General features: G+C 41.5%; 1 protein-coding gene across 1 annotated transcript; it reads left to right on the plus strand.

Moving 5' to 3' along the window:
- Positions 1 to 33: 33 nt before the first annotated feature.
- On the plus strand, positions 34 to 27,414 carry TRUB1 (TruB pseudouridine synthase family member 1). Its single transcript, XM_081006037.1, has 8 exons — positions 34 to 358; positions 4,446 to 4,541; positions 5,445 to 5,500; positions 15,605 to 15,686; positions 21,490 to 21,562; positions 23,039 to 23,178; positions 24,786 to 24,842; positions 26,915 to 27,414. The coding sequence occupies exons 1-8, from the start codon at positions 214 to 216 to the stop codon at positions 27,127 to 27,129; spliced, it is 864 nt and encodes a 287-aa protein (XP_080862163.1). The 5' UTR covers positions 34 to 213; the 3' UTR covers positions 27,130 to 27,414.
- Positions 27,415 to 27,660: the final 246 nt, after the last annotated feature.

Here is a 27,660-nt window from a genome sequence, read left to right on the forward strand (position 1 = left end):
CAAAACCAACCCGAGGACTGCAGCTCCCAGAGTGCTCTTCGGCCTTACAGTTTGCGGGCGAGGAAGTGGCCGTTTCTCTTCGCCGTTTTGCCCCGCGGTGGCCGTTGCTTGCTTGCCTGCCGCTCCTCCTCCCGTCGACCCACGTGGGCAGAAAACGGCGCCGGGACTCGGGACGCAGCGAGGCGGCCGGGCTTCCCCACTGTCCTCTCGCCCATGTCTGGGACGGTGGTGGAGGCCGTCCGGGGCAAAGCAGCTGCCGCTCAGCTGCTGTCTTTTAGCGGGCTCTTCGCCGTGTATAAGGCCAAGGGATGCACCTCAGCCGCTGTCCTAAACCGGCTTAGGGCGAAGCTGATGGCAGGTACCACTGAAGGGGGAGAGCAGAAAGTCCAGGGAAGGAGGGAGAGTCTGGGCCAGAGGTGGGGAGCCTGCGGCCCTTCCGAGACGACCAGGCTCTTCTCAACTCAGCAGCCGGCGTGGCGGCCGACAGGTTGCGGAGCAACATCTGGAAGGCCTCAGGCTCCTCATCTAGGCAGGTCCTAAGGCAGGCATAGGCAAACTCGGCCTTCCAGATGTTTTGGGACTACAACTCCCATCATCCCTGACCACTGGTCCTGTTAGCTAGGGATGATGGGAGTTGTACAGTGGTACCTCGGGTTACAGACGCTTCACATTACAGAGTCCGCTAACCCAGAAATAGTACCTTGGGTTAAGAACTTTGCTTCAGGATGAGAACAGAAATCGTGCAGCGGCGGCAGCGGGAGGCCCCATTAACTAAAGTGGTACCTCAGGTTAAGAACAGTTTCAGGTTAAGAACGGACCTCCAGAACAAATTAAGTTCTTAACCAGAGGTACCACTGTAGTCCCAGAACATCTGGAGGGCCAAGTTTGCCTATGCCTGCCTAAGGTGTGCGAGGAAGTAGTGGAGTTTAGTTGACTCGGAGACTCTGAATGCTGCACAACTCTTTTCTTCATTATTTCCTCAGCACCGAATTTATGTGTAAGCTAAACAAGATATAGCTTAGGCCCCCCCAAAAAATTTAAAGGTCAAAAAACCCCTGGATGTACATTTCCAAAATATAAGATAAAGAACAAATAAATAAAACCTACATACAGCAACAGTGTTTTGTGTTGTATAGGCTCCTATGATGTAAGTAATGGGCCCCACCTGCTAGCCTGCTCCCTAAAATATCACTGGTTTGCTCATTTCTATAGGATGCCTACATTCTGCATGGACTGGTTGTATGGCAACATGTGCAAATGGTTTTAGATACCTATTAGGTCCATAAATTACCATATAGCATATATTCCACACACAAAACAGCGACAATTTGTTGTTGACAAAGGACAGCTGGACATGTAAAGGGCCCCATTACCTTCAGTAGCTTAGGGCCTCATCAAACCTAAATCTGGCACTGTTTCCTATACACAGTAGTGCACTTTGGTCATTTTAGGCATTGGACAGTGGGTACTGCTTCCCCACCTCCATCCACCTAATTGCATTCTTTACAACTGCTTCATTCCTACACTGGTATAATAATAATAATAATAATAATAATAATAATAATAGCAGCAGTAGCAACAGCTTGGCAACCCAGATAATTACAAAGAAAGACCCTGATAATGTGTAGTTTCCTGTCTTAATCTCTTTCATCCACTTCTGTCTTAAGCTCTTCTAAATGGTGTTTCTGCATGTATTTCCGTTGTCACGATAACAGGTTGCGATGGTGGATTTTTTCGTTTCTTTTTCTGCCACATCTGTAATACAGATTTTCCAGAGTAACTATGGCATCCCTTCAAAGGAAAACCCAGTGATTTGTTGTTGTTGTTTTTTGTCATTGATAACTTTCAAAAGAACAATAGTCTTTGATTCCCACCCCACAGCTGTTGGCGGGGGCAGTGATCTGCCCATGACATTTGGTCTCCCCTCCTGCCTTCTATCTGCCATTCTCAACACTACCTCCTGGGGGAAAACGAAAAGCTTTTTTTGTAGGGGTTCTTTGATGGTGTGGAACTGGAGGTGAGGGAACACAGCAGGACACAGTGTGGAGTACACCAAATGCTGGTCTGATCCTGCTGGCATAGCAGTGTGTTTGCTGAGCATGTTCAAGTTCTGGTTGGCTTTGGCCTGCCACCTCTTTGCTCCTCCCATGATGCAGTCAGTAACCAGCCTCAAACAAGGAGACTGACGAATGGAGCACTAGAAAAAACGACAATGCTGGGTGTTGTATTGATGACCTACCTGTTTCCCACCACCACTGTGTTGTCCATAGCGATGTGGGGCCTTGGACTTGGGCCCAAATTCTGCGGGTTCCATTGCCTTTGCAAACAGGTGCAAAGAACAAATGTCTCCACACTTTATCTGATCTTCCAGCATAATCCATGGAAGTCTGACTTGATGGATAGCATTTCTCACTTCACATTTACGTCAAGAGTGCTGATATGGTTCACCTGTTGCAATTAACCCAAGATGCAGAAAGGAGTTATGTTTCTGTGGCATGCCTTTAAAAAAGCATCCTAAACCTTCTTTTCTAACCAAACGATTGTGTAGCTTCTGGGTTTTTTTTAATATTGTCGACATGCCAAATTTGGAGCTGAATTTGGGGGTTCTAGAGTAGGGACCATTTGTATCTTTGCATGAGTATGTAAGGTAGATAACTTTTATTTGGATGTTCCTGTTGAGGGAAAGGCGAGAGCTTAGATATGTCCTAAAATATCCAAATAGTGGATGCTGTGTAAGTGTTCTCCAATGAGAAGCCAGTTTTTGTAGAGACATGGCCACATAAACACACTACTAGTCATATTAGTTGCTTTGCTAGAAAGAGAAAGTTGCCAACATATTTTGGCAAAATTTATGAATTATTTGCAATCTAGCTTCGTTTCTAGATTTACCACCATTTCTGAGCGCTAAGTTTCTTTGCATGTACTGGGCCCATTGATTTAAATGGGGATGGTAAGCATGTGCTCACTCTCGGTTTGTAGGAAATAAAAAATGGACCAATAGCAGGTAATAGTTAACAGCAGTTTATTATTGGCTTCTATGAAGTATTCATTACCAAAGCACAAATTCAATTTCACCTATTCAATTTCAGATGCATCGGTTTTTGTTGTGATTATTTTATTGGATAATATACTGCTTAATCCCCTGCCAACCTAGCAGTTCTAAAGCACGTCAAAGTGCAAGTAGATAAATAGGTACCGCTCCGGCGGGAAGGTAAATGGCGTTTCCTTGCACTCCTCTGGTTCTCCAGAAGCGGTTTAGTCAGGCCGGCCACATGACCTGGAAGCTGTACGCTGGCTCCCTCGGCCAATAAAGCGAGATGAGCACCGCAACCCCAGAGTCGGTCACGACTGGACCTAATGGTCAGGGGTCCCTTTACCTTTATACTGCTTAATGGCCAAGTGGGTTACTAAGTGGTTTACAAATTATAAAAGCCAAATACACAAAAACCAATTTAAAAACAAGATTAAAATACACAACAAAGCAGTATCATAAAAAAGGAGATCCAGGTCACAGGATCAGGAAAATGCTTGTGTAAACAGATGCATCTTCAAGAGCCAGTGGAATGTCAGTATAGGTGGCCTCTGTATTTCGCCTTTCTTCCAATGCATTTGGAGCAGGGTTTTAAACACACAACAATTAAAAAACCCCACACACCGGCACTTGGTTAAGGTTTGTACCTGGGTTTTGCACCTGTAGATCTGCTCCAAATCCACCTTTCCCAGCTTGGTACTCTCCTGGTGTTCTGAACTACAATTACAGTACCATGCTGGCAGTGGCCGATAGGAGCTGTAATCCAAAACAGCTGGAGGGTACCAGGTTGGAGGAGACTGGGTTAGCTACTGCATCCCCTGACTTGAGCACCACATTGCCATCTGCTCGCAACCTTGTAGCTGGGAATGCAAGTGCAGGCAGGGCTTTCACAGTCTTATCTACAGAACAGCGTGCAATCTCTTATCGTTTCTTTCCATAGCCAGCAAGGGACTTGGTTGTGCATGTAGTCTGCTGGATCCAAGCCATTATATGTAATTAAATGTGGGAAACATACTGAGAGACTGCTGTGCACTGTTGACAACATTGGAAAAATTCTGTGACTGTTGCTAGTTATGGTTTTATTACTGTAACAAATCAGTAAATGTGATGCTTCTTGTATGTTGTTGGGGAAAATAATGCACCCTGTCTGTTAACTATTAAAATTATTAATTATCTGATGCCAGCTGATGGTAGATATGAGAACAAGCTCTAGGTATGCTATTCGTTTTATGATACGACAAATCCTAGGATTCTGATTCACAATTTTCCTCCTTCCTTGGGATTAAACTGTTTCCATTAAATTAGTTGTGCCACTTTGGTACCTTTCAATGTGAACGGCAGATTTATGTGCCTTGTTTGTTATTTTTATGAAGTTCTATGAAGCTTTTTATCCTTTGGGATCTTATTTTTTCAGAAACCGGTATGCCAAAGCCTAGTAGAAGGAAGAGGAATAAAATGTTAAAGATTGGACATGGTGGGATTCTGGATAGCAGTGCTGCAGGAGTGCTAGGTAATTTGCATATTAGCAGTCCTTTATTTATTTGCAATGTCCCTAGAGAACTCTCTCCCATTGAAGATAACTTGTCTGCCACATTAGCAGCTTTTCCATGTGAAATTTAGATGTACTTTTTCTTCACTCCTGTGCAGATGGCTGGTTTAAATAACTGGTTCCTCTGCTCCTGGACTGCCATTTTATGATGTCCATTGATTTTATGGTTTTTATGTTATATTTTCTGAGGTTCTGCCATCATACTAAGCTAGTCCAGTTGTGGTTTGTTTACCTGTTCACTCCAAAGCAGAAGTGCTTGGACTGAGTACACCAGCCTGCAACTTGTGCCCAGTACAAAAGCATACTTTAAGGCCTAGCCATACATGTGAAGCCAGCTTTTAAGTTCCCAAGGTGGGTTGAAACATTATGCAACATTAAAAACAGTTTAAAACAACAATAATAGAAATAAAGCAGATCATTTTTTCTGTTATTGTAAGCTGGGCAAATAAGCTGAATTACCGTATTTTGTCTTTGCTGGCATTCCTTCTTTTTTAAGCCACTGACGTTGGAGAAATGAGTACTGCTTGCTCAGTCATAAATACTGCAGACACTTTAAAATAGCTCGGAAGGACCCCAATGTAGATTGATGGTCCTTTTAGTAATACATTGCACTTATGTGCATTGCTTCTCGACGTACCATACCCCACCCCACCCTGACATACTGGAAAAATGAAAAGCACCAGAGTATTTTTTCCCCTCCTAAAATTTCTTCTGTTATCGTTTTTAATCAATTGACCCTGTTAATGGAAAGTGTCAGAATTGCGTGAAATAATATTTGTTACTGGCATCATGTTTTACAGACAGCAGTAGTGAATACAGAGGTGACGGGGCAGTTGTTGAAGTAATGTTTCTCTTTGTTAACAGTGGTTGGCATTGGAAAAGGAACTAAAATGCTGAGCAGCTTGCTGGCAGGTTCTAAGGTAAGGAAAAATGGGGTACTTAATGTTTTCTGTATGTTTTCCACCTTAAGTGAATAAACTAACTATGAATAGGGAGGTGAGGGCAGACACTATTTTCGGATAGCAAAGACTGGGAATCACACTGATCTTTAAATTGCTTTGACAAAACAAGTCTGTCTAAAAGAAGTGAGGCCTTGAGGCTTAACCTACATTGGAATCCTGGCTGTGCACATTCTAGGTTAATTCTTTAACGGTTAATGCTTCCTTGGCTTGGATCCTAATATAACTTAAGGAAGTTCACAGCGGGAAAGTCTCCTGTCACTTCCTTCCCTTCTGCTCCACTCCATGCTCCATTCCATGCTGTTTGTGATGCTCCCCCAACCGTCTGAGATGTTTTTTAGGGGAAAGAGAAGATGGGAAACTGCTTCTATTAACTTATTTTAAGTCAAAATATCTGATAAGAAGCCCATAAGAAAAGGCAGCAACAGAGGTTGGTCCACTAGGGTGGATTGCGGCACTGCCCCACTAACTTCAACCGGCCATTAGCCAGCCTCTCCCCCAGCTTAATTTCTCACTTGCATTCAGTCCAGGGGGAGCAGTGTCTTATCGACTTCTCCTTTCTTAGCCTCGGTGTTGCCCTTGTAGAACGGAGTAGGGAGGAGGATGGGGCAAAACTGGAATGAGTTGGCCCTGCCTTTCATTGGTTCTGACTCTGCCTCCTGTTGACCTTGCTGACTTCCACCCTGCCAACCCTGGTAGACACTAGGCACCACTTCTTGAGTGGAATTCTGTATGTAGCTGACGATCTGTGGTATGGAGGCTTTTCAACTTCGTATTCACTGTTGGCAGTAACCATAAACTTGCAGGGTGCAGAAATAGTGCAATTAATGTGCATAATGTGTCAAGGGAGGAAAAGCATAACATAATGTAATCTGCATGAACACGCTGGACGCAGCTGGAGGACATGTTACACTTCCTCTTTGATACAGCGTATGAAATTTCTGGTGTGAGATTAGAAATGGCAGTTCCTTGGTTGTTTTGGAAATTATGCTTGGTTAATTGAGATCTCAATTTATACACACTGGTGAGTTTTAATACTTACCCGCAAAATATATGTACTGACAAAAGAGAGAGCTTAGTCCTCCAGGGCTCAAGAAATAAAATTAGAACTTGGTGATCATTGAGGGTTGTATCCCACATACTGCTAAGTGAAAGAGAATTAGCACTGAACTTGTTTCACTAGAGGGTCATCTTGTGAAAGAGGTTCCACAACCAGATAGCTTTGTATATAGAGAGGATAGGAGCATAAAAAGGTAGTTTAATGAGACTTCAAACTCGCACAAGCTCTTGCACAATGGCTCCATCAGTGCTTTTGCTGTGTTGGATTCATCTGCCCAGCATGGAGAAATGGACCTGTTCAAGCACAGGGCTTGTTGAATGACAGTGTTGGATGCAACCATGGGTATAGCTCAGCTTCAAAAGTGGAGCAAAGAGCCGCTTAACTTTGAACTCCTACACTATCATCTTGCACAGATCTGCTTGGAAGTAAGTGGATGATGTTGGGTGTTTCAGCCCTAAAGGTGATCTGTTTATTAAAATTCACCTTTGTTGAAGCTGGCTAGTAAATATGCTTTCTGGCTCTGGAGAGGAGGTGCAAATAGTTGTTAAGATGCTTTAACTGCTGCTGAATAGGTTGGAACGCTCTTAGCTTCCATGTCCCAAGTTTATTATCCCACGACACCTGTTTGCCTATTTTTCTAGTGTGGCCCTGTATTCTCTGACAACAGAGATACCTCATATCTGGCAAAGCTAGCTGTTGTCAGTGTTAGCTATGACTAGATACAGTGGTGCAGACTTCTACTACTTCATACCATCTGTGTGGATTCATTTGATTGCATTGTGCATTATCCAGTTGTAGCTTCTTCCATATAACAGTAGCTCTACTTCCCTCAAGTAGGTCAGACGAGAGTGATTTCACTTTCCCCTGGGAATGAGAGGCTCAGTGTGAGTAATCTGTACTGTGATCTCCAATGCACTAACTAGTTGAAAATCCGTTCTTTAAAAATGGGCACTCCTAGGCTAGCTGTTTTTTATCTGAATCCCCAGGAGCTTCACTGACTTGCAGAAGATTAGAATTGACTCCCCTGCATTAATTGCAGCTTCTTGTTTAAGCGATAGGTGAATGAGCGTTTGATCTCAAAGGTTGTCATCTCTCCAGAGAGAACCGTTATCAAAATGTCACCCGGATAACATCAAATCCAGGCTCCCAGTGGCCTCAGAGGTTTGGGAGGAAAAAGATGAACAGAACAAGGGGTATACTGAGCTTGCCATGGTCTTGAACAACTCAGATATTTTTTCATAGTCAGTTGAATTTCCCAGGGATCCCCAAATGGGTAGTGGAAGCCACTTTAATTAGTTGTCTGAAATGGAACTGTTCTGTTTTACTCTGACACAAGCTTGCTGTCAGAGGAGCTTGAGGAGGATAATGGCTAATTTCCCTCTAGACTGAGACTATTGCTGGCTTATAGGTTTCTTGTGGTGTCCTTCTCTGGTTGCTTTTTTTTCTTTGCCTTTTTTAAAAGCAGAATTCACCTAACACCCCTTGACAGGTAGTGCATGCATTTTGTACTCAGGTACACAGAAAGATTAGTATTAATCCAAAGGTCAATGAGCTATTTTTCACAAGACATTTAAACCGGTGTGGCAAAATCAGCTTGGATGCTGCATGGAAGTAGAGACTTAAATGATGAGCAACTTTCTGGTTGGCAATCTTGACTTTGTATGAAAAACAGAATCATAGAATTGTAGAGTTGGAAGGGGTCCAGAGGGTCATCTAGTCCAGCCCCTGCAATGCAGGAATCTCAGCTAAAGATCCATCACAGATGGCCATTCAACCTCTGCTTAAAGAACTCCAATGAAGGAGAGTCCACTACCTTCCAAGGGAGTCCATTCCACTGTCAAACAGATCTTACCATCAGAAAGTTCTTCCTGATGTTTAGTCAGAATCTCCTTTATAGTAGCTTGAATCTATTGCTTTGCGTCCTAGCCTCCAGAGCAGGAGAAAGCAAGCTTGCTGCATCACATTGTTGACTCATGTGTAGCTTGTGGTCCACCAAGACCCCTGGATCCTTTTCACATATACAGTCATACCTCTTGTTACGTTTGCTTCATTTTACGTTTTTTCAGGTTGCGTCCCACAGCGACCCAGAAGTATCGGAAAGGGTTACTTTCTGGTTTCGCCGCTCGCGCATGCACAGACGCACAAAATGATGTCATGCGCATGCGTAGAAGCGGCGAATCGCAACCCGTGCATTGCGTTCCTTTCATGTTGTGAACGAGCCTCCAGAACAGATCCCTTTCGCAACCAGAGGTACCACTGTACTGCTGGCAAGCCAGATGTCCCCCATCTTATATTTGTGAAGTATTAACTCATTCTCAGGTGTGTACTGCACAGTTGAAGCAATACTGAAAGTCTGTGGAATCTCTTTGTTAAACTCCTGAAAATAATCATTGATGTGTGGAAGACATGCATTGTTAGCATGGCTTAGAAAAAGTATACAGTCATACCTTGAGTTGAATGTGCTTTGGGTTGAGCATGTTCGAGTTGCGCTCCGCGGCAACCCGGAAGTAATGGAGTGCGTTACTTCTGGGTTTTGCCGCATGCGCATGCGATCAAAATGACGTCATGCGTGGAAGCAGTGAAACTCAACCCGCGCAGACGCGCCATCGCATCTTGCGTTCCATTCGGGTTGCGAACGGGGCTCCGGAACGGATCCCGTTCGCATCCCGAGGTACCACTGTAATGAATGTCTGATGTTTTTTAATTTTCTTTTTGTTTCCTATTCCATTACAGTGGGAATTTAATATCTGGAACAGGGGTGGGGAACCGGTGGTCCTTCAGATGTTGTTAAACTTCAGCTCGCATAAGTCCTAACTGGCATGGCCAACAGTGAGGGCCATCCAAGATTCTGAGCCCCCCCAGACCTCGAAATCTATTGTCTAGGCTTTCTCCTGTCACCCACAGTCATTATTAACATATTTCCACTGACTGAGAGGCTTCCTAGATGCTTCTGCCCACCTGATCTGTCTAGCCAGTCAAAATAATCACCACCAGCAAGTCCCAACTCTGACTTCACAACTCTCTCCCATAGAATGCCTTGAGTCGGGCAGTGGATTCTGTGGGTGTAGATTGCCCTTCTAAACCAAGGTTAGAGACGTTTCAGTTTAGTTAGCCAATGTTTCTCAAACTTGGGTCTCCAGTTTCTGTTAAGACTACATCTCCCATCATCCCTGACCGCTGGTCCTGCTAGCTATGGATTATGGGAATTGTAGTACAACAATAGCTGGGGACCCAACATTGAAAAACACTGAGTTAGGCGCTAAGTTCTTATACAATTGCGATTCTTTTGTGTCCATGCCTTTGCAGGGGGGAGAATGGGAAGAAAACCAGAACAAATTTAGCCCTATCCATGTTCCCACCCATGTTACCTTATTGGCCCTGCCTACATAACCTTGGCTGCCCCCACCAGGTCCAGGGGCTATCAGCCACCACTAATGACCATCTGGAGAGGCACAGGTTCCTCACTCTTGATCTAGAGCTATGGGAGCCTGTAGCTCAGTAGACATGTTTGTGTGTCTCCCACAAGACCTTCAGGAAATAGATCCATGCTTATGAAATAGGATTATTATGGAAGGGGACACTTCTATAGTGCCTGTTGTATATTGAATGGGAGTAACTGCTAAGAGTAATGCATTTGATGGCTTCCTCTAAAAAAACATTATGTTGCTTTTGGTAATTGCTAGCTTTTGGTATTCTTCTGGACACAGTGCATATGCAGGGATGTTCACTTTTGTTAACCATTCTTAACACAATCAGCTATTTGTTCTAATGGAAATGCTAATTGATGACAAAGATGTATATTTTAGAAAGAGGCAGTTTTACTGATGCTTGGGCAAAGCAGTCTTTCCTGGAACCCATTAAGCACCTGTAGTGTGCAAGTAATTATTGTAAATGATGATAAACAATTTCAAATTAGATCTGAGTTTGCATGAATGTATTTAAATAAGTCTGCAGAATAGCTTTGCTGAACAAATTAAGATTTAAGGATACTTTATCTGGGTGACTTGCTGCTCTGTGGTATGTAAAGCTGAATTAGCCTTTCTCCCCCTCCTTATTGCACTCAGTGCTCTATTTTCAGGCCTGTTCAGCTGATGGTTAAATCTTCCCATAAGGAGTGAGATTTATGATCATGCTGCCTGCTGATAGTCTTTTACAAATGACAGCAGCTGACAGAGAGTTGTTTCTGTAGTGTTAGTTTGGTGATGGTTCAATTTGTTCATACAAGTCATTGTCCACTGTTTCAGTCATCAAGGGATAATACACATGCATATGTGCACAAATCATGAAAGTACCATTATCCATTGGTTATCTAGGAGGAATACTGATGCCATGACTTACAAACAAAAAGCATTCAGGCTGCGAACCCATACACATTTTCCTTGGAATAAGCACCATTAAAAAACACCGAGACATAATTCTGAATAAACATGGATAGCTACTTGTCAAGCACCTTTTATTGGTGCTTCTATGATAAAGCAAACTGGAATCACTTTCATGTTGCTAACAGTGGAGCTCATTGTAGGCACAGGGATCAAGTGGGAACAGGCTTCTGGGTTTGGAAAGATTGGTTCCGGAAAACCTGGAATTTTGTATAGCAGGTGTAGTGTGATACAAGAACTGTGAAGATCCCCCATGGTCCACTGATGTTTTCAAAGCAAGGAGCAGCTAATATGTGTTAAGTGAATGTTCATTCTTGCTTAAAAATGTATGACATGCCCTGCTGAATCACATCAAATTCTACACAGACCAGCATCCTTTGCAAAATACATGGCACTAAGTGGTCTACCAGAAGTTGGCCAATGGCCTATTCATGGACCGCAACCGATTTTGACTCTGCTTTGGAGTCACAAAGCTTTTGTACATGTAAGGTTTCAAAAGCTATAGAACACATTATAATTGCCACAGAAATACCTCCAAAAAACATCCTTCCTATAGCAATTCATTTTTTTGCTCTGTCAATAGTGTTGAGAGATTTGAAATTCACATCCTTCACTAAATGTATTTTCATTCACTGGAAGGGCAAGATACAAATTTACTAAGCAGCTTAACAGAGGTTCTGTTAACACAGGGAAAGAAAGACACCATGCAGATGCAATAGCAAACCATAGTTTTCGCTTACCCGTATAAACGGCAGCAAACTTTGAGTTTGTGTATGTGAAGAGAGTACGTGAAGACAGTAGATTAGAATATTTCCACATTAGGGTAGGAACAACAATAACTTGCCATTGTATCTGAATGTGGCAGCTTATGGTTTGCTGATCATAAGCCAGGATCTCAGAACTAAAGTCCAGATCCTAATTTGTCATTAAATAAGGATCAATAATTCAGGGGCTTATTACTTCCCCCTCATACAGGAGAAGGGAGGTTCATCTCCATTAATGCATGTCATGGAAAACCATGGTTTGTTGCATCTCAGTGTAGTTTTTGTAGCATGAATTCTTGGCATTCATCTGTCTTGAGAGACAATGGAGTGCACCTCCAGGAGTGAAATAAAACCCTTGCGTTAGCAGCACTGAAGTGACCCCGCTGAGGTGCAAACCTGGGCAGTGTGTATGGAGGTCCTGGGCTGCCCAGACGACATGACACCCCTTTCGGCCTCTCTGATGTGGAAAGCAGAGCAATATGTTTGGTATCAGCTTGGCTGCTGAAGTTGCCAGAAGAAAATGTACAAGATGCCATCCAACCATCTTAGGGACTCCACTCCAAGTTTGTTTAGGGCTTTACTCTGTAGCCTTTTCTTCTGAGATTTCCTGCAAAGCAGCAGAAGTTTAGGATCAGAGTTTTCCCTCTCCTAGATGGGATACCTTACCAGGTTGATGAGCCCCATTTGCCACTGTCATGGATTATAGACAAAGGAATAAGTTTATTGGATAGATCCAGGTCTAGTTCTTGCACTGTTGCAATTTTAGCATGCTGTCATCGTGCTAAAAATCTAGTAAGAGTTTATCTGTTTAATAGCATAAATAATAATAAAAACTTTACTAATAGTATAAATTAAAATGTTCAGGTTCATGATATTCTTACACAGTTGCTGTGCTCAAGCTTTCCAATGTCCTAAGGATATGAACATCTTGGACCCAGTGCAATTATCTGCAAATTTTCCTGTTAAATATTAAGGACTCTTGCCTGCCTCACTGGAAGTCAGGTCACCCTGTGAGTTAATCTAGTCACAAAGTAGAGGTGGATATACAGGGTCAAATGATCCAGCTACACTTGTAGTTCTTCAGCAGTGACAGAACAATTACAGCATCTTGCAGTAAAAGAAATTTAGTGCAGTGTTAGTACAAAGTCAGCTTTTTCTCTCCAGAGAAAAATTATTCTAGAAGAGAGTTGTAATGTTTCTTGGTATTAAGACATCATGTTGACTATTCGTTAAATTTAAATTTGCTCCGTTGTCTATAACCTGCTCTTGGCTTTAAAGTTTTACTCTTTAGGTTTGACTTGCTGGATGCTTCTATTTTCATTATCTAATCTTCATATAAAAAAAAATTCTTTAATGGTGTTATTGAGATGGGATGATGTCTGTAGTCTCCCTTTTCATATCTTATGTAGAGAGGGGGCTTTATTTTGAGTTTGTGTTACAGTATCTTGGATAAGAGAGCAGATGAATAATAATAGAACACACTTATTATTTAGGAGTAAATGATATTTTTGTGGGATAAATAAATCATCCTGAAATCATATACTTTGTCCATAATCACTTGCTTATGTAGTGTAGATGGAGGATAATCTAACACCACACGTGAGCTTGTCCTTTTCTGAGAATTTATAGCTATGCTGGATTCCCAAACTCATTGGTTCATCACTTGTTTAATAACCCTTTGGTTAATTGGTGCTGCTCAGAGATACTTTCTAAGCAGCTGTATTACATAGTCCAGGAAAGACCCCCTAATATACCTTGCAATCTGAGAGGCAACTCTTGTATCTCACTCTCTCTTTTTTTTAATCACCAGCATCCCTAAAAATAATGCTGATCCAGGGAACAGTCTGGGTTGTTTTAGCAGTTGGGGGCAGGTGGTTAATTTTCTCGTTAACTGTGGCTTAATTGTTACTTGCTAGTGACTGAGATCTTGTCTTCATAAAATCTAAGGTCACACCTGATTATATTCAATGCAAGCCAGAGTAAGATTATGGTGGAAGTATGTGAAATTCTGGACCATGGCTAGGTAATCTAATCGTTTTCTGTGCTCTGATTCCGTGCTTCCTTGCAAGGGCAGGAACTCTGAGCACATGGAGTTCTTGTGTCTTCAAGGTCTTCTCCATTCACTGATGGTTGCTGTTTTCTTCAAAGAAGCTCAGGGCTTCCTAACTGAAGGCTATCCGCTTTTTTCCTCACAACTCCTCCATGGGGTACATTAGGTTCAGTGAGATAGTGATTGGTCCAAGGTTGCCTAGGGAGCTTCACCAGTGATTGAAGATTGGCATCCAGATGTCCCTAGTTCAAGTTCAGCATACTATCTACTATACTAGCTTCTGTGGAAGGGACAGATAGATGGGAAGTGTGTATGCATGAACTTTTCCATCTTCAGACATGAATTATATCTAAACATCCCTCTTAATTCTGTGGTTTAAATATGCTTGCTTAGGCATCAGAGCAGCATTTTGACTATTCATTAACCAATGCATTATTGGGAAATCTTATTTTCTATCTTATTTACTTCAAATAAGCTTGTTCTGGCTTTCCCTGTTTTCCTAATGATGGGAACTGCATGTTTAGCAGCAGCTAGGACTATCTTAGTATACCTCATCTTGCATGAGGGTTTGGTTCCAAGGGTTATATGTATACATGGAAAGCAGATATAACAAACTCCTGGAGCCTCCCACAAAGCTAGCCAGCCTGACTTCTATAAGGTAGCCGATAAGGGAGAGAGCATCCCCAGTGCTCCTAGTGGGCCTTGCTCAGCAGGGAAGACTGAGAGCTTAAAAGCTTTTCGTGCCAGGTCTGCTTGGGGTTACCCGATGCAAAAAGAGGTTTTAAGCTCTTGGCCTTGACTCTTGGGCAGAGCCTGCTCAGCACAGCACCTCTGGGAGTGTTAGGGATGCTTTTGCAAGATTTTGCAGAACAATCTGACTTCCTAGGAGATCTCATGAGAGTATCCTCACCACTGCTAGAGCTGGCACTTAGCAGGCCTTGCCTGGAAGCAAAGTAAGAGAACTTAAAAGCTCTATTCACACTACATCTGCTTGAGGCTACCTTCATGCTACACTTGCAAGGGTTTGGGGTGGAATGTGCACGCCCAGCAGCAGAACCCACACATTGAGTTCCGTCCCTCTACCTGCTTTGGTTTTCATGTATCCAGCCGAATGTCTAGGCTACACTTGTGTACACACACATAGATAAACACACACATGCATATACTTACTAAAATTGTGATGCAAAATCTTTTTGTGTGTCTTAATTCTAAATACGTAGTAAGCTTTTGTAAAAAAAAAAAAAAAGGCAAATGTGGCAAGCGGTGCTCAGTTTGACTGAAAGCTCTGTGCCTCAGTTTCAATTTAGAGATAATATTCTTCCACTTTTCCTTGTCTGTATTGCTGCCTGTGCTGTTTCCTTTTCTCTTTCCAGAGATGATGGCATTCACAAAGGGAACTGAAGTCATCTCCATCTCCTTCTTTCTCTCAGTTTTTTCTTTTTTATAATCTGATTTCATAGCATTGTGCAATCCTTCTTGATGACAGGCTCACCAAAGCTGATTGAGTGCATTCCTATGTTATATCTACCCTTGATTTCACTAAAATATTCTAACATTTAGTATTCTTTCATGGCTGTGACTTACACTTTTTATAATATCCAATTAGTATACTTCTGTTTTTATGAGTACTCTAAATCAGAATGGGAATGTGCATGTACAGGAATAGATTTGTTCATCTCCATAATTGTTTCTTTTTTCTGAATTGTCTAGCTTGGTGGCATGGTATAAACTCAAGATGCTGGTGATATTTTTCATTAAACCTCTGTTGCCCTCCACTCCGTGTTTCACACTAATTATTTTCTTTCCTTACAGAAATACACAGCTGTTGGGGAATTGGGAAAGGCAACTGACACATTTGATTCTACAGGCAAAGTAACAGAAGAAAAACCTTACGGTAAAGAATCACATAATGTGTTCTGTTCTGACTGTTTGACTGCAGTGCTTTGTTTAGATTGCAGCAAAGATGGTGTCAGGCTCAGGTTTGTAGCTTATTTTTAAAGGAATTTTGTTGGTCTAGCTGACAGATTAAATGGTTTGCAACATCTTGGAAATGGGGATTCTTTGTCAGCTTTTAAGATGACTTCTGAGAAACTCAACTCAACACTTGAAGGTCATATAAATCCACAGACCCCTAGTTACTGAGCCCATCACCGTAATTAATCAGCAGGCATTTAGGAACTGTAACTCTCTGCATATGTTAGACCCCAGCTCCCAATATGCCTGACTGTTGGCTATACTCACTAAGTCTAATGGGAGATGTGGCCCTCCAGATGTTGAACTCCCCAGTTTCCCATCCCTGGCTTTAGTTGCTTAGTTTCCATTTCAGCTTGGTCCGTTCCCAGAAACCGCCAGTGGATTGTGATTGATATTGCTTCTTTTTTAGATGAGGAGTTGGAAGGACCCTAGCTCACTGATAGAGTGCATGCAAAGGCTCAGTCCCTGGCATCTGAGTTAGGGTCTGAAGCTGTGGAGAGCCAATTCCAGTTAGCATGAACAAGAGTGATCTGGATGGTTTAGTGCTCTGACTCACGTCCCATATTTCCTACCTCTGTCTCTGCATGCATGTGGTAGGGATGTAATGGGCATTTGTGCTTTTAAAAGGTGGTATGTTGTGTGCAGGTTTCCCTTGACTAAACTTTCAGAGATCACAGAAGCACAGACTTGTAGAGTTGGAAGTGACCATGAGGATCATCTAGTCCAACCCCCTGCAATGCAGGAATCTTTCACCCAACATGGGGCTCAAACTCACAACCCTGAGATTAAGAGCCTCACGTTCTACCAACTGAGCTATCCCCTCCTGAGCTGTGTTGGGATAGCGTGCACTGCCTTAATGTCCCCAAGCTTGTGCATGCACATCCTTGGTGTGTCTCAACTTGGCTTGGGCACAGAGTGTGAGTATGGTGTCATGTTTTCTTCTGAACTGACGCTCTGAAATCAAAGTACTACTATGTGTGCTTTTATTGAAGCAAGAAAGAAAAAGCATGTAAGTAGTATGTTGGGTGTAGAGCAATTGGGGTTGTAATCACTTAAAGTTCCTGCTTTGGGTATATAAGTATTTGTGATGCCTGTTTGTGAGGCTTCTTGCTCCACTAACAATAGCCATAATCATAACATAATGGGATGACCATGAGTTAACTGTCTATTGTAAATGTTTTCTTTCATTCCACCCACCCTAGGAGATGATCCTTCTGGGTTGATAGTGCAACGGGGGAAGTTTCCAGTTCTTACTACTTCCTCAAAGTAGACCCTTCTCTTCAGATCTTTCTATCACCTCTCAGTGCTGTTTTACATTTCAGACAAACAGCTAAATCAACAAATTCATCCAAAGAAGAGAACAAGAGCCTTTTAAATAGCTGGAATGGTTGCTAGGCTTCTGCTTTGTTGCGTGCCTTGCTTTTGGTCATATGCAAAGATGCATCTCTCCTGTGCTTCTGAGAAATAACATGCCACTAATTGCGGAGCAAACTTGCTACTACTCTCATTAATTCCTTCACAACTTAAAGAGAACAGAGCTATAGATAGCTGGTCTCCTAGCAACTGCTATGCAACCCTCTGTATTTATAATACCCAGTAACAGGTAACCATGATAAATTATCTTCTGTTGCCTTGTGGTGATAAAGGAGGTCTCTGTGGATTTTTTTTTCTTTACTCCTTTTTCTTGCATGCAGTATGTTCTCACTTTTCCCACACCTCTTAAAATATAATATTGCCTCACAACTTATACTGCCTCACAGACCTACCTTCATTTTAATTCATGTCCGTTGCTTGATTCATTTTTAATGCTGAATGAGCAAACTAGCCAAAGGCCCAATTCAGATATTATAAGCCAGGGCTAAAGAACCTCCGGCCCACAAGCCTAATTAAGCCTGGAAGATTGGCCCACCAGGCCGTTTTGAGCAAATTACACCCACTTTCCCCCCTTACCTGATTACATATATGATGTCAGGTATAGAAAACTTCAAGCCATGACTGAATTTCTTTTAAAAATCCTTGATGTGGTGTACAAAAACAGATCAACAGTAAAAGCTGTAGATTAATAAATATTGGCAGGCCACAATAAAACCATTACAAACAAGGCTGCCATCTTTGCAATAGCAGCTGAAAATAATTGCTGCAGTTTTCTACAAACGTTTGCCGCAAACCGCAAAAAGGATCATCCACCATAGTATTTTGATGTTGTTTTTAATCTTGGCTTGTATTTATAATTATTAGTGCTATGTTTTGTCCCTGCTTCCCTGGTGTTTGTCCTAGCAGGAGTATAGATTTGCTACCAATTTGTGATTTTTCATACTTGTACAATTTGTTCACTTGTTTGTGAATAGTAATTAAATTTAAAGCATCTTAAAAACAGAAGCCCAGGATAATTTGAACAGTATCTTAAAATTCAAAAATTATTTCCCAAATATAGTGCTGGGCTCAGAGTATACCCTCTTCTTATGGTAAGGTTCCTATTTTTCAAATCAAAAACAAACTCTGAAATTTTAGTCCTGCAAAGGTGTCCGAAGGTTGTTTGAAAATAAGGTCTTGCAGGCACCAACAGCAAAAGGAAATGTTGAAAGAGCTTCATTGCTTACCTCTTCCCACCCCACCCCATGCATGTTTTCCTTTATAACTGGTAGCAGCGATGTCTTAAAAATATCCTAAATATGTTCAGCCTTAGAACCCATAAGAGTTTATGATGTTAAGAATGTGAATATAGGTAGTTTTTTATTGTCTTCTGTTTTCCAGTGTTGTTTCACAAATGAAATGCTTATGACTGATATAGGTCAAAGGAAGGCCTAATAGTTACTGGGCAAACTAGAACAGTTTATTTTCATCAGGTGAAGATGAAATGCCTGTGTTTGGTAGGTAGAAAATGCAAGCATTCCCATTTGAGAAATGTTCAGATTGGTTCTTCATTTATACAGAAAAGCATTATTTAAGTCTACATATTTGGTAGAGGCAATAGATAGTATTTAACATTGCACCAAATTGACTGTTTTGTCAGCGCAACCATTTCAGTTTGCCAGACTGAATGTTGCCCCCTTCTCTTCTCCCTGTGTGTTCTCCTGATCCTCCCAGAATCAATTGCAGGGAGAGAAGAGAGAAGCCCCATGGTGCAAGCAGAAGACCTTCAAAGGGCTTCCGCCAATGGGACTCATTAGGTGAATCCCGCCCATTGGTTCAATTTAACCTGTAGGGCTAACATTCTTATATCCAGATTACTTAATATTAGCTATTATTTAAGGGAAACTTAATATTTACAATTTTTTAAAAATCTGATGTAAATCAAAACATCATTAAAAAAATTTGAATGATTGATTTTTACACACCTGCACCCACATGCCATGAGTCATAGGAGCTTGATCTTAGAAGCAAACAGGGTGTCTGCAGCACCAGGGAGCCTGTCTCTCCCTCTCCTCATTCCCGTACACATTGTTCCCCTCCTGCAGCCCTGACTGATTTATGAACTGCTGCAGCATTATCATTAATGACACTTCATTTAGACTGCTGCTGGGCACAGTAGCAGCATCTGCCATCGCGGTTCCAAATGTTCTCTTTGTATAAAGTGAGATATTAAAGTTGTTTCCTTCCGATACAGCATAAGAGATGAAATGTTTTCTTTTCAAGGAATAACCCTCTTATCTGTATCACGAGAGCCATCTGTTCAGGAAGGGAGCTGCAAGTGCCTAGAAGAAGTAAAGAGCAAGGATTAAAGCATAAGAAGAAGAAGAAAAAGCCATTCATGATATTTATTTATTCCTTGGCAGGAATCCATTGGGATTCACCAGAGGGAGGGAGGCTGAGCAGAGGGGATGTTCAGGTTAATAACTGCAGGAAGGATAACCAGTCCCAAATCTGACCTTTTGGTCAGAGTCCAAATATCTATATTCTGTTGCATTATGTTCCTGAAGTCTTATGTTTTGGTTTCTCCAGAAATCGGTCTTTGACGGGAGTTGTACTCAGTGTGCTTGTGATTCTTTTGAGCCGTCTCTTGGCAATGTATATGTGAGAGTGTGGGCGCATATGCTAGAAAGGCAAGATTTATATTCTGGCTGTACTGCATTGGATAATGATAACTAGATTATGTAAAAAGTGAGTATCATAATACCCTAGAATTATTAATGTGCTGGAAATCGGAACCCAGGTAGCTAGGCCATTCTAAACTTTTCTTTAATCTTTCGTGAGGAAGAAAACGTTTTGTGCACTGAGTATTTCATAATGTATCTACTACATTCTCCCCTACCATGTTGCACATCCTAGTTATTAAGAAGAGTCTTAGATCGACTTGCATTAGCATACATTACAATTCGATAGAGGAAGATTTTCATAACATTACATAGCTTATCAGAAAAATGAGCGTTCAGATTGGAGTGGAAGCAAATAAGCAGCCAAATCCTGTATGCAGAAAGTTCTGTGTTTATGGGGTTATATTTCTTTTTCTACCTCTGGTAATATAAAGGCTGATGTGTGTTGAGAATTTTAAATCAAGTAGATTTATGAATATTTTGCCCCTCTTTTGGTCCACATATCCTTGTGTTCAGGATAATGTGATGCAAATTAGATACCCCACATATCCTTTAACCTATTCATTTACTTGCACAACTATTCTGTGGCATAGGTTAAGCCATTCTTCCAAACCTGGTGCCCTCCAGGTTTTGTTGAACTACAGTTCCCATTATTCCTGCTGGGATAGCTTTGTTAGTAGAGCATGAGACAAAAGGGGAAGGGAAGAAATTACATACTTCTGCTACTTAGCCTTACTTAACTTTCTGGACTATTGCCTGACTCTTTTTTTGGACCAAAAAATGATGACTGGCCCTAACATCATTTAAAATGTTCAAGGTTGGTATTGGCTAGTCAGTTATATTTTATTTATTTAGGATATTTATATGGGCAGTTCACAAATTTAGAAGCAACACAATACAAAAATAAAATAGTGAATATTAAAAACAAACTAACATGGGCATGGGGACACAGCTGTCATGAAGCAGATAAGAACAATAAAGACACAACTAAAAATCTCTCCAGCAGAGGGAAACAAAATAAATGGAAGAACTAAAAATCAGTAAAACTATAGATGTTCCAAAGCCTAGGAAAATGAAAAGGGCTTCACCTGGTACCAAAGAGATCCTCAAGCCCTTCTAGGGAGAACATTCCATAACTGGGGTGCCACCACCAAGAAGTCCCTTTTCCTGGTCATCACTGTCCTCACCTCACTAAGTGGGGTAATTTGAAAAGGGCCCTCTGATTTAGATGTTAATGTCCAGGCAAGTATATACAACAGGAAGCAATCCATTTGGGGCTTTATTATTTAATACCAGCACTTGGAATTGGACCCAGGAATGGACTGGAAGTCAATGCAAATGATGATGGACTGGTGTGATAAGCTGATATCTACTGTCGATAATCTTGCTATTTTGGGCTAGCGGGCGTTTCCAGACAAAGGCAACACTATGTATAATGCATTGCAGTAATCCATCTGGGATGTTAATAGAGCATAGACAATTGTTGCAAGACTATCTGTTCAGATAGAATCATAGCTGGTATATCAGATGAAGTTGGTAAAGTACTCAATGTATTGTCTTGGCTTTAATATAAAATCCAAAAGATCAGCAGCTTTCTTCTCAATTCTCCGAAGTGCTCAAAGTTTGTCAGTTGTTACACAAATAATGAATACTGAAATGTACATATGCCCATGTTTTCTCTTTTGGCAGATTGGATAACAAAAGAGGATATTGAGAATGTCCTGCAGAAGTTCACAGGCAGCATCATGCAAGTTCCCCCGATGTAAGTGCTTTGATAAATAGTTGAACGTCATCTTTGGGAAGCCTGCCTGCAAAATCTCATTTTGCTGGCAGTGGAAAGTGACCTCTGTAGAGCAGAAAGCTGGCAAGACAGGGCAGTCTGGAAAGAATTTATTAACTTGACAGAATTACAGCCAAGAGTGACATTGACTTGAACAGCACATGCAAATAGCCCATGATGCTGTCTGTTATGACTGAATTTCAGGCCTTTGGTCATCACTGAAGCAAAGCTTTACCTTGCCTTGAATATTTAAAGCAAAATCAAATAGTATTGCTTAATGGGCAGTGTTGCATTTTAGGACACTTTTGTATACCAATAATAGGAAGTGTTCTCAGTGAAGGTAACAGTGCTTCTTGGAGGGAAGCTTGCGGCAGTCCAGTTCACTTTACACAGTGATCATGCAGTCTTTGAAGTACCAAATGCAATGCTTGGCATAGAAACTGTGGAAGTGCCACTTGTTCTTGGCAAATGCCCATCCCCTTATGGATCCCTGTGTCAGAATGTAAGGGTCACGTATGAACAGGATGGTGATAAGATGTACGATTAGGTGTCTTCATCAGAGATGAGCTAATTTCAGATTGGCAGGCATCTTCTCTTTTTTATTGAATGTCAATGGTTCAACTATGCCTATTAAATTCATAAAGGAAGACCTTGGATCTGAGAATGTGAGAAGGGTCTTGCTAAATCAAATCAAGGTCTCCTAGTGCTGGACTTAGCAAGCTTTAGCCACCATCAGTTATACCAGAAATTGAACAGTGGTTCACTGGTAGACCTTCTGCCCACCCCAGAGTGCTTTTTAAATGAATGAAAGCAGGGAATGAAACATATATCTATATTGTCAGGGAACTGCCATTGGCTCAGAGGCGAGGGATAGAGGGGGAGTCGTGTTACAGGGAGCCTCTGAAAATCTTGCGAAGCAGTTCCCCACCTCCAGTGGAGAAGAGGTGCAAGGACCAGAGGATGCTAGAGAGAGCCTTAACACCACACCTGAGCAAGCCGGAGGCAAGGGAAGCACACCCCTGCCATCCCCAATCATGCGCAGTAGTTTGAGAGTCAGAAAAGGCTTGGGGTGACGAAACTTTTATGTTGGGGGAGGTACAAAAACAGACCACTCCCGGATTCTGCTAGTGATTGTGCCAGACATGAACTTATGATGCACTGTAAATAGTTTGCACCAAAATAAAGCCTGTAAAAGACAGGTCGGAGTCCTGCCTGGTTACTCTCGAGCAACCGCAACAGCATCTGACATGTGTATGTGTATGTGTGTGTGTATATGAGATTTATTATTTATTTATTCACCTGGACAGATGGTTCTCCTTAGCACTACTCTGGATTGAATCTGTTGTATTTGTTGTTTTGTAAACATCTTAAAGATTTACTTGTATTGAGTGGTATATAAATATATGAAATAAAATGAAATAAATAAGAAATACCCTGTTGTATTCACTCCTTGATCAGCTATTGTGCCCTGAAGAGAGATGGACAGAGGTTGTCCACTCTGGTTAAGAAAGGAGAAGTTGTTGAAGCAAAGCCTGCCAGACAAGTTATGGTCTACAGTCTCACTCTTAGGAGTTTCAAGCCGCCCTTCTTCACGCTTGGTAAGGATCCAAAGCATGGAGTCTGGTTGTACTTAAGTCAAAATATTTAAATTGTCTAGGTTTGTTTTAATTGTATTGTGTTTTAATTGTATGTACGATGCTTTGTGTGGATTGTGCCCAGGAAGGCAGCCTGTAAATAAGTTTTACACGCACACACTATATACATATTTATCATTATTTATTATTACTATTTATTAGTGTCCTCTTCAATCCCCCCTTTTTTTCTCCTCTTTTTCTTTTTGCTTGTCCTAATTTTCAGCTGTTCCCACAATACTGCATTTGTCTTATTAATCTCTTTTCCTCTCCCTTTGTGGTCCCCCTGTTATTTTCTGCAGTGTCCGTTTAAATTATGATATTCATTTTCATCTATTTCTGTATACCGATAATGCAGTGATAATTTAAAAATGTGAATCAAGAGGCCTAGGCCAAACTAAGGAATTCTCCCATTGCCTTTTATTTTAAGTCTTGTATCAGTGAAATATAGACCACCTTTAGACAATTGAGTAACTTGGATGAACCACATGGCCATTATCTTAATGTGCTGAAGTCAACATTATTTTGACCTATGGATCTACAGTGCAACTATATACGTAACAATGGACTATCAATGCGTCCAGACTGAGAATCTCGGCCCTGTGTTTCAGAGAAAGACCATTAAGGACAGTAGTGATCTTCCTGCTGAGTCCCTTTTGCCAATAATCAGACAGGGATGTCAGCCATGACATGCTGTTCTCTTTTCTATCAAGTGTGATGAAAAGGCAGTGTAGGCTAAGCTGATGGATGTAGACCCAGGAGATCACAGCTGCAAACACTACCCCACCCTGCATGAACTGGGGAAAACACCGATTGCTCAGCCTTTGGACATTTTGGGAGTGGTTGCAACATTGTTCAAAAGCGGAAGTAAACAACTTTGCACATTTTCAAAGTGTTAAGTAAGTGTCACTTGGTAAGGCTAACAGTTTCGGGCTATGTTTGACTTGCAGGTTAAGTGCTCTCCTCTTTTGCATAATATGCAAACCGTGTTTCAATGTACTGTGTAATTTCAGTGGTTACGACTTACTGCTTGGGTGATTTGCAACTCTTTATAGTGAGCAGATTTTAAACTGTCTTGGGTCTTCCTGGATATGTGTGATGTGCGTAGACTTTTAAAAGTTTGCTCAGTGTTTTAAAACATTCATAGATACTTTTTGCTAGCACTTCAAATAATCTCCCCACCCCTCAAGCAACAATGGATAAATATATGACCTGACATGGTATCTTTCTTCTTCTTCTTCTTCTTCTTCTTCTTCTTCTTCTTCTTCTTCTTCTTCTCCTCCTCCTCCTCCTCCTCCTCCTCCTCCAAATGAAGGCTCCAAAGTACTGAAACCCTGAAGCTGGTGCTGTAAAGTGAATGATTGTTAAGCCGGTGCATTTTATTCCTGTTTGCTTTCCGCTCTTCGCCAGCTTCACAATCTCACCCTCACATATGTTACAGGATGAATAATTTATATTATAACCCATAAATATTTTAATCACTCTATTGTTTGCTTAGTGCATTTTTACATTTCTATGTAAAGTAGATTTTTGTGCTATGCTGGCAATTTACCATGTCACCGTTAACATTCCAGATGTTGAATGTGGCGGCGGCTTTTATGTCAGAAGCTTGGTCAACGATATTGGCAAAGGTAGGCACAGACAAAGCACAATCGCTCGGGGAGCAAGTGTTCCTGTTAACAGAGGGCCAGATCAGCTGTCAGTATCTCTGGCTGCCAGATGTGCGCACTGGGCTGCAGCACTGTTTGCCATGGTTTGGACCTGTAGCACAAAATGAACCTGAGTGAATTGACTACAAAAGTGGTCCTTCGAGGGCAGCAGTAAAGTGGTCGGTTTGGCCATGGACTTATGAGAGAGGAGTAAGAACTCTCTTTTCCTGCAAGATAAACAGATGGGGGGGGGCGGTTTGGAGAGGTAAGAAAGTTCCTGATTTTAAAGGTTACGATGATAAATAATGCTTTGAAATCAGAATGTGCAAAGTTGCAAGCATGATATAACCATCCCATCTGGATTTGCCCCTGTTGTTTATGATGACTTAATCAGCTTTTCCTCTGACCTGAGATGTGATCCAACAAAAGGAATTTTTATTTGGCTATACTTTACCCAGGGAGTAACATAATCATTGACAGGAGGATAAGTTCAGCCATTTTTAAACACTAAGCTCTTTTAGATTCTGCTCAGCATGAACAGAACATAATGGCTGTACACCAAGAATTATTGGTGCTCAACTTTCCTCCTTTGGCAGAGACCGAATTCAGTAAGCAGCCATCGGTGTGTAACAGGATTTGAATGGCAACTGTGTAATATAACTGTGTAAACTCTGTAATGTGAACACTAGTTCTGTTTGGGGCAGCACTGCACATGGGAAGTCTCCTGCAGGCGCTTTTCATTTTTAAAGGAGTCTAGAAAGGTACTACATGTCAACAGCTTATTAAGGCATGCAGTTTGACCTTGTGTCAAAAATCTTATCATAAAATGTGTTTGTTGTTGTTATTATTGTTGTTAAAATTTGTTAGTCACTTTATCTTGCCCAAGGCAACCCAAAGCAACTTACAAACAAACAAAACTACATTGATACATTAAAACCAGGGGGGGAGCAAAACAACAACAACATTACATCCCACCCACTTCTAAAAGGCCACTGATAGTTAGAGCCAAAGGCCTGGTTATAGAGGAAAGTTTTTGCGTGGTGCCTAAGGAAAAATGATGGTGCCAGCCAGGCCTCCCTGAGAAGAGCATTCCACAAGTTGGGAGCCAGTGCAGGAAAGGCTTTTTCTCGTGTTGCCACCCTCTGGACTTCTCATGGAGGGGACACACAAGGAAGGGCGCTAGATTTTGAATGCAGGGTCTAGGTCGGTTCATATGAGAAGTGGTCCTTGAGGTATTGCAGTCCTGAGCCATTTAAGACTTTATAGGTTACAAACCATCACTTTGAATTAGGCCTGAAAACTAATTGTCAGCCAGTGCATTCGGGCCAGGATGAGTGTAATATGCTCAAACCATCTTGCTCTGGTAGCTGCACCAGCTGAAGTTTCCAAACCATCTTCAGGTGCATCCCTATGTATAATGTGTTGCAGTAATGTAGTGGGGAAATGTACCCCCCCCCCCGAATTGCATTTCCATGAGATGTGCAGCGTATTTGGATAATGAAATGTTTAATGGTTAATGTTTGTATAATGTGTCAAATGTTCAAAGTGCTTCAAGGTTCTTTATCTAGTTGTTACCCTTACAACAACCCTGTAAGGCACATTAGTATTATCCCCCGCTATTGCTGAAGGGGGAACTGAGGTTGAGACAGAGTGGCTTGCCTAAGGCCACCTAGTGAGTTTATGGTTGAGGCAAGATTGAAACCAGGGACTTTCTGATTTGTAGCTCAGTTCCTTAGTCAGTACACAACACCAGATCTAACCATTTGGTATTTAAATAATACATTGCCAAAGATGCACACTATGTGGTTTTAAAATACTCTAGGCTGTATCCAATGCCATTAAAATAAATGATTATGACAAACATAGGTTCATTAATTCGAATGGATCTGCTCTGAGTAGGACTGGTACAGGATACAACTCTATATTCTACCATAGTGGTGATGTTATAATATATATCCCATATTTCCCACTGGAGTGCTAGTTTCAAGTTCTGTAAAATATTGGTGTGCTGTTTGCAAGCTTGGCTTTTTGTTTTCTCCCTTTTGATGCTGCAGAGCTGTCCTCCTGTGCCACTGTGCTGGAACTGACCCGAACCAAACAGGGACCATTTACCCTAGAAGAGCATGTTCTTTATGAAGACAAATGGACCATTGATGAAATTGCCCGGTCTCTGGAGTGTTGCATGCCTCTCCTCCAGGAAGAACCGCCTCGTAAAAAATTAAAGATGGAGCTGTCTGAAGAATGCGCCATGAACTCTGAAGATAAGTGATAAGTCAGGTCAAGGAAAAAGACTGAATGACTGAGATGTTTTAAGATTGCTCTGGGATTGTCTTGTCTTCCCCTGTAAATTTACAGTCCAGTGCGTGGAGGATGACAAATTACAATGCAATGAAAATGATACCTTTCTATCTCTTCTGTTTGCGCTGAAGCACACAGACACACACAAAGATGCCCAGCATTTATTTCCTTTCATAATGTCCGTATTGTGTTGTGAACTTATTTGTCAAGGACTACACCCAGTAAAAGACCTTGCAGGACACTTCTAAAATTTGAATTTGCTTCCATGTCCTTATTTGTTTGTTTATTTGGGTACTTACATCTCACCTTTAAAAGCAAAGCCCCTTCAAAAAGCAAGTTACAATATTAAATTTGTATAAATACAGTTTAAAATAATAAAAAATAAATATAGCAGCAAGACAGTAAAAACAGCCTAGAAGACTGTGGTTATATAAAGCCAATAGGGCCCTAAATTACCATACTGAGCACTGGTAATTAGGGAAACTGTGCAGATGTACCTCTG

The sequence above is a fragment of the Podarcis pityusensis genome, assembly GCF_964106645.2.
Source record: "Podarcis pityusensis genome assembly, chromosome: 5".
In the NCBI taxonomy this organism is placed as follows: domain Eukaryota; kingdom Metazoa; phylum Chordata; class Lepidosauria; order Squamata; family Lacertidae; genus Podarcis; species Podarcis pityusensis.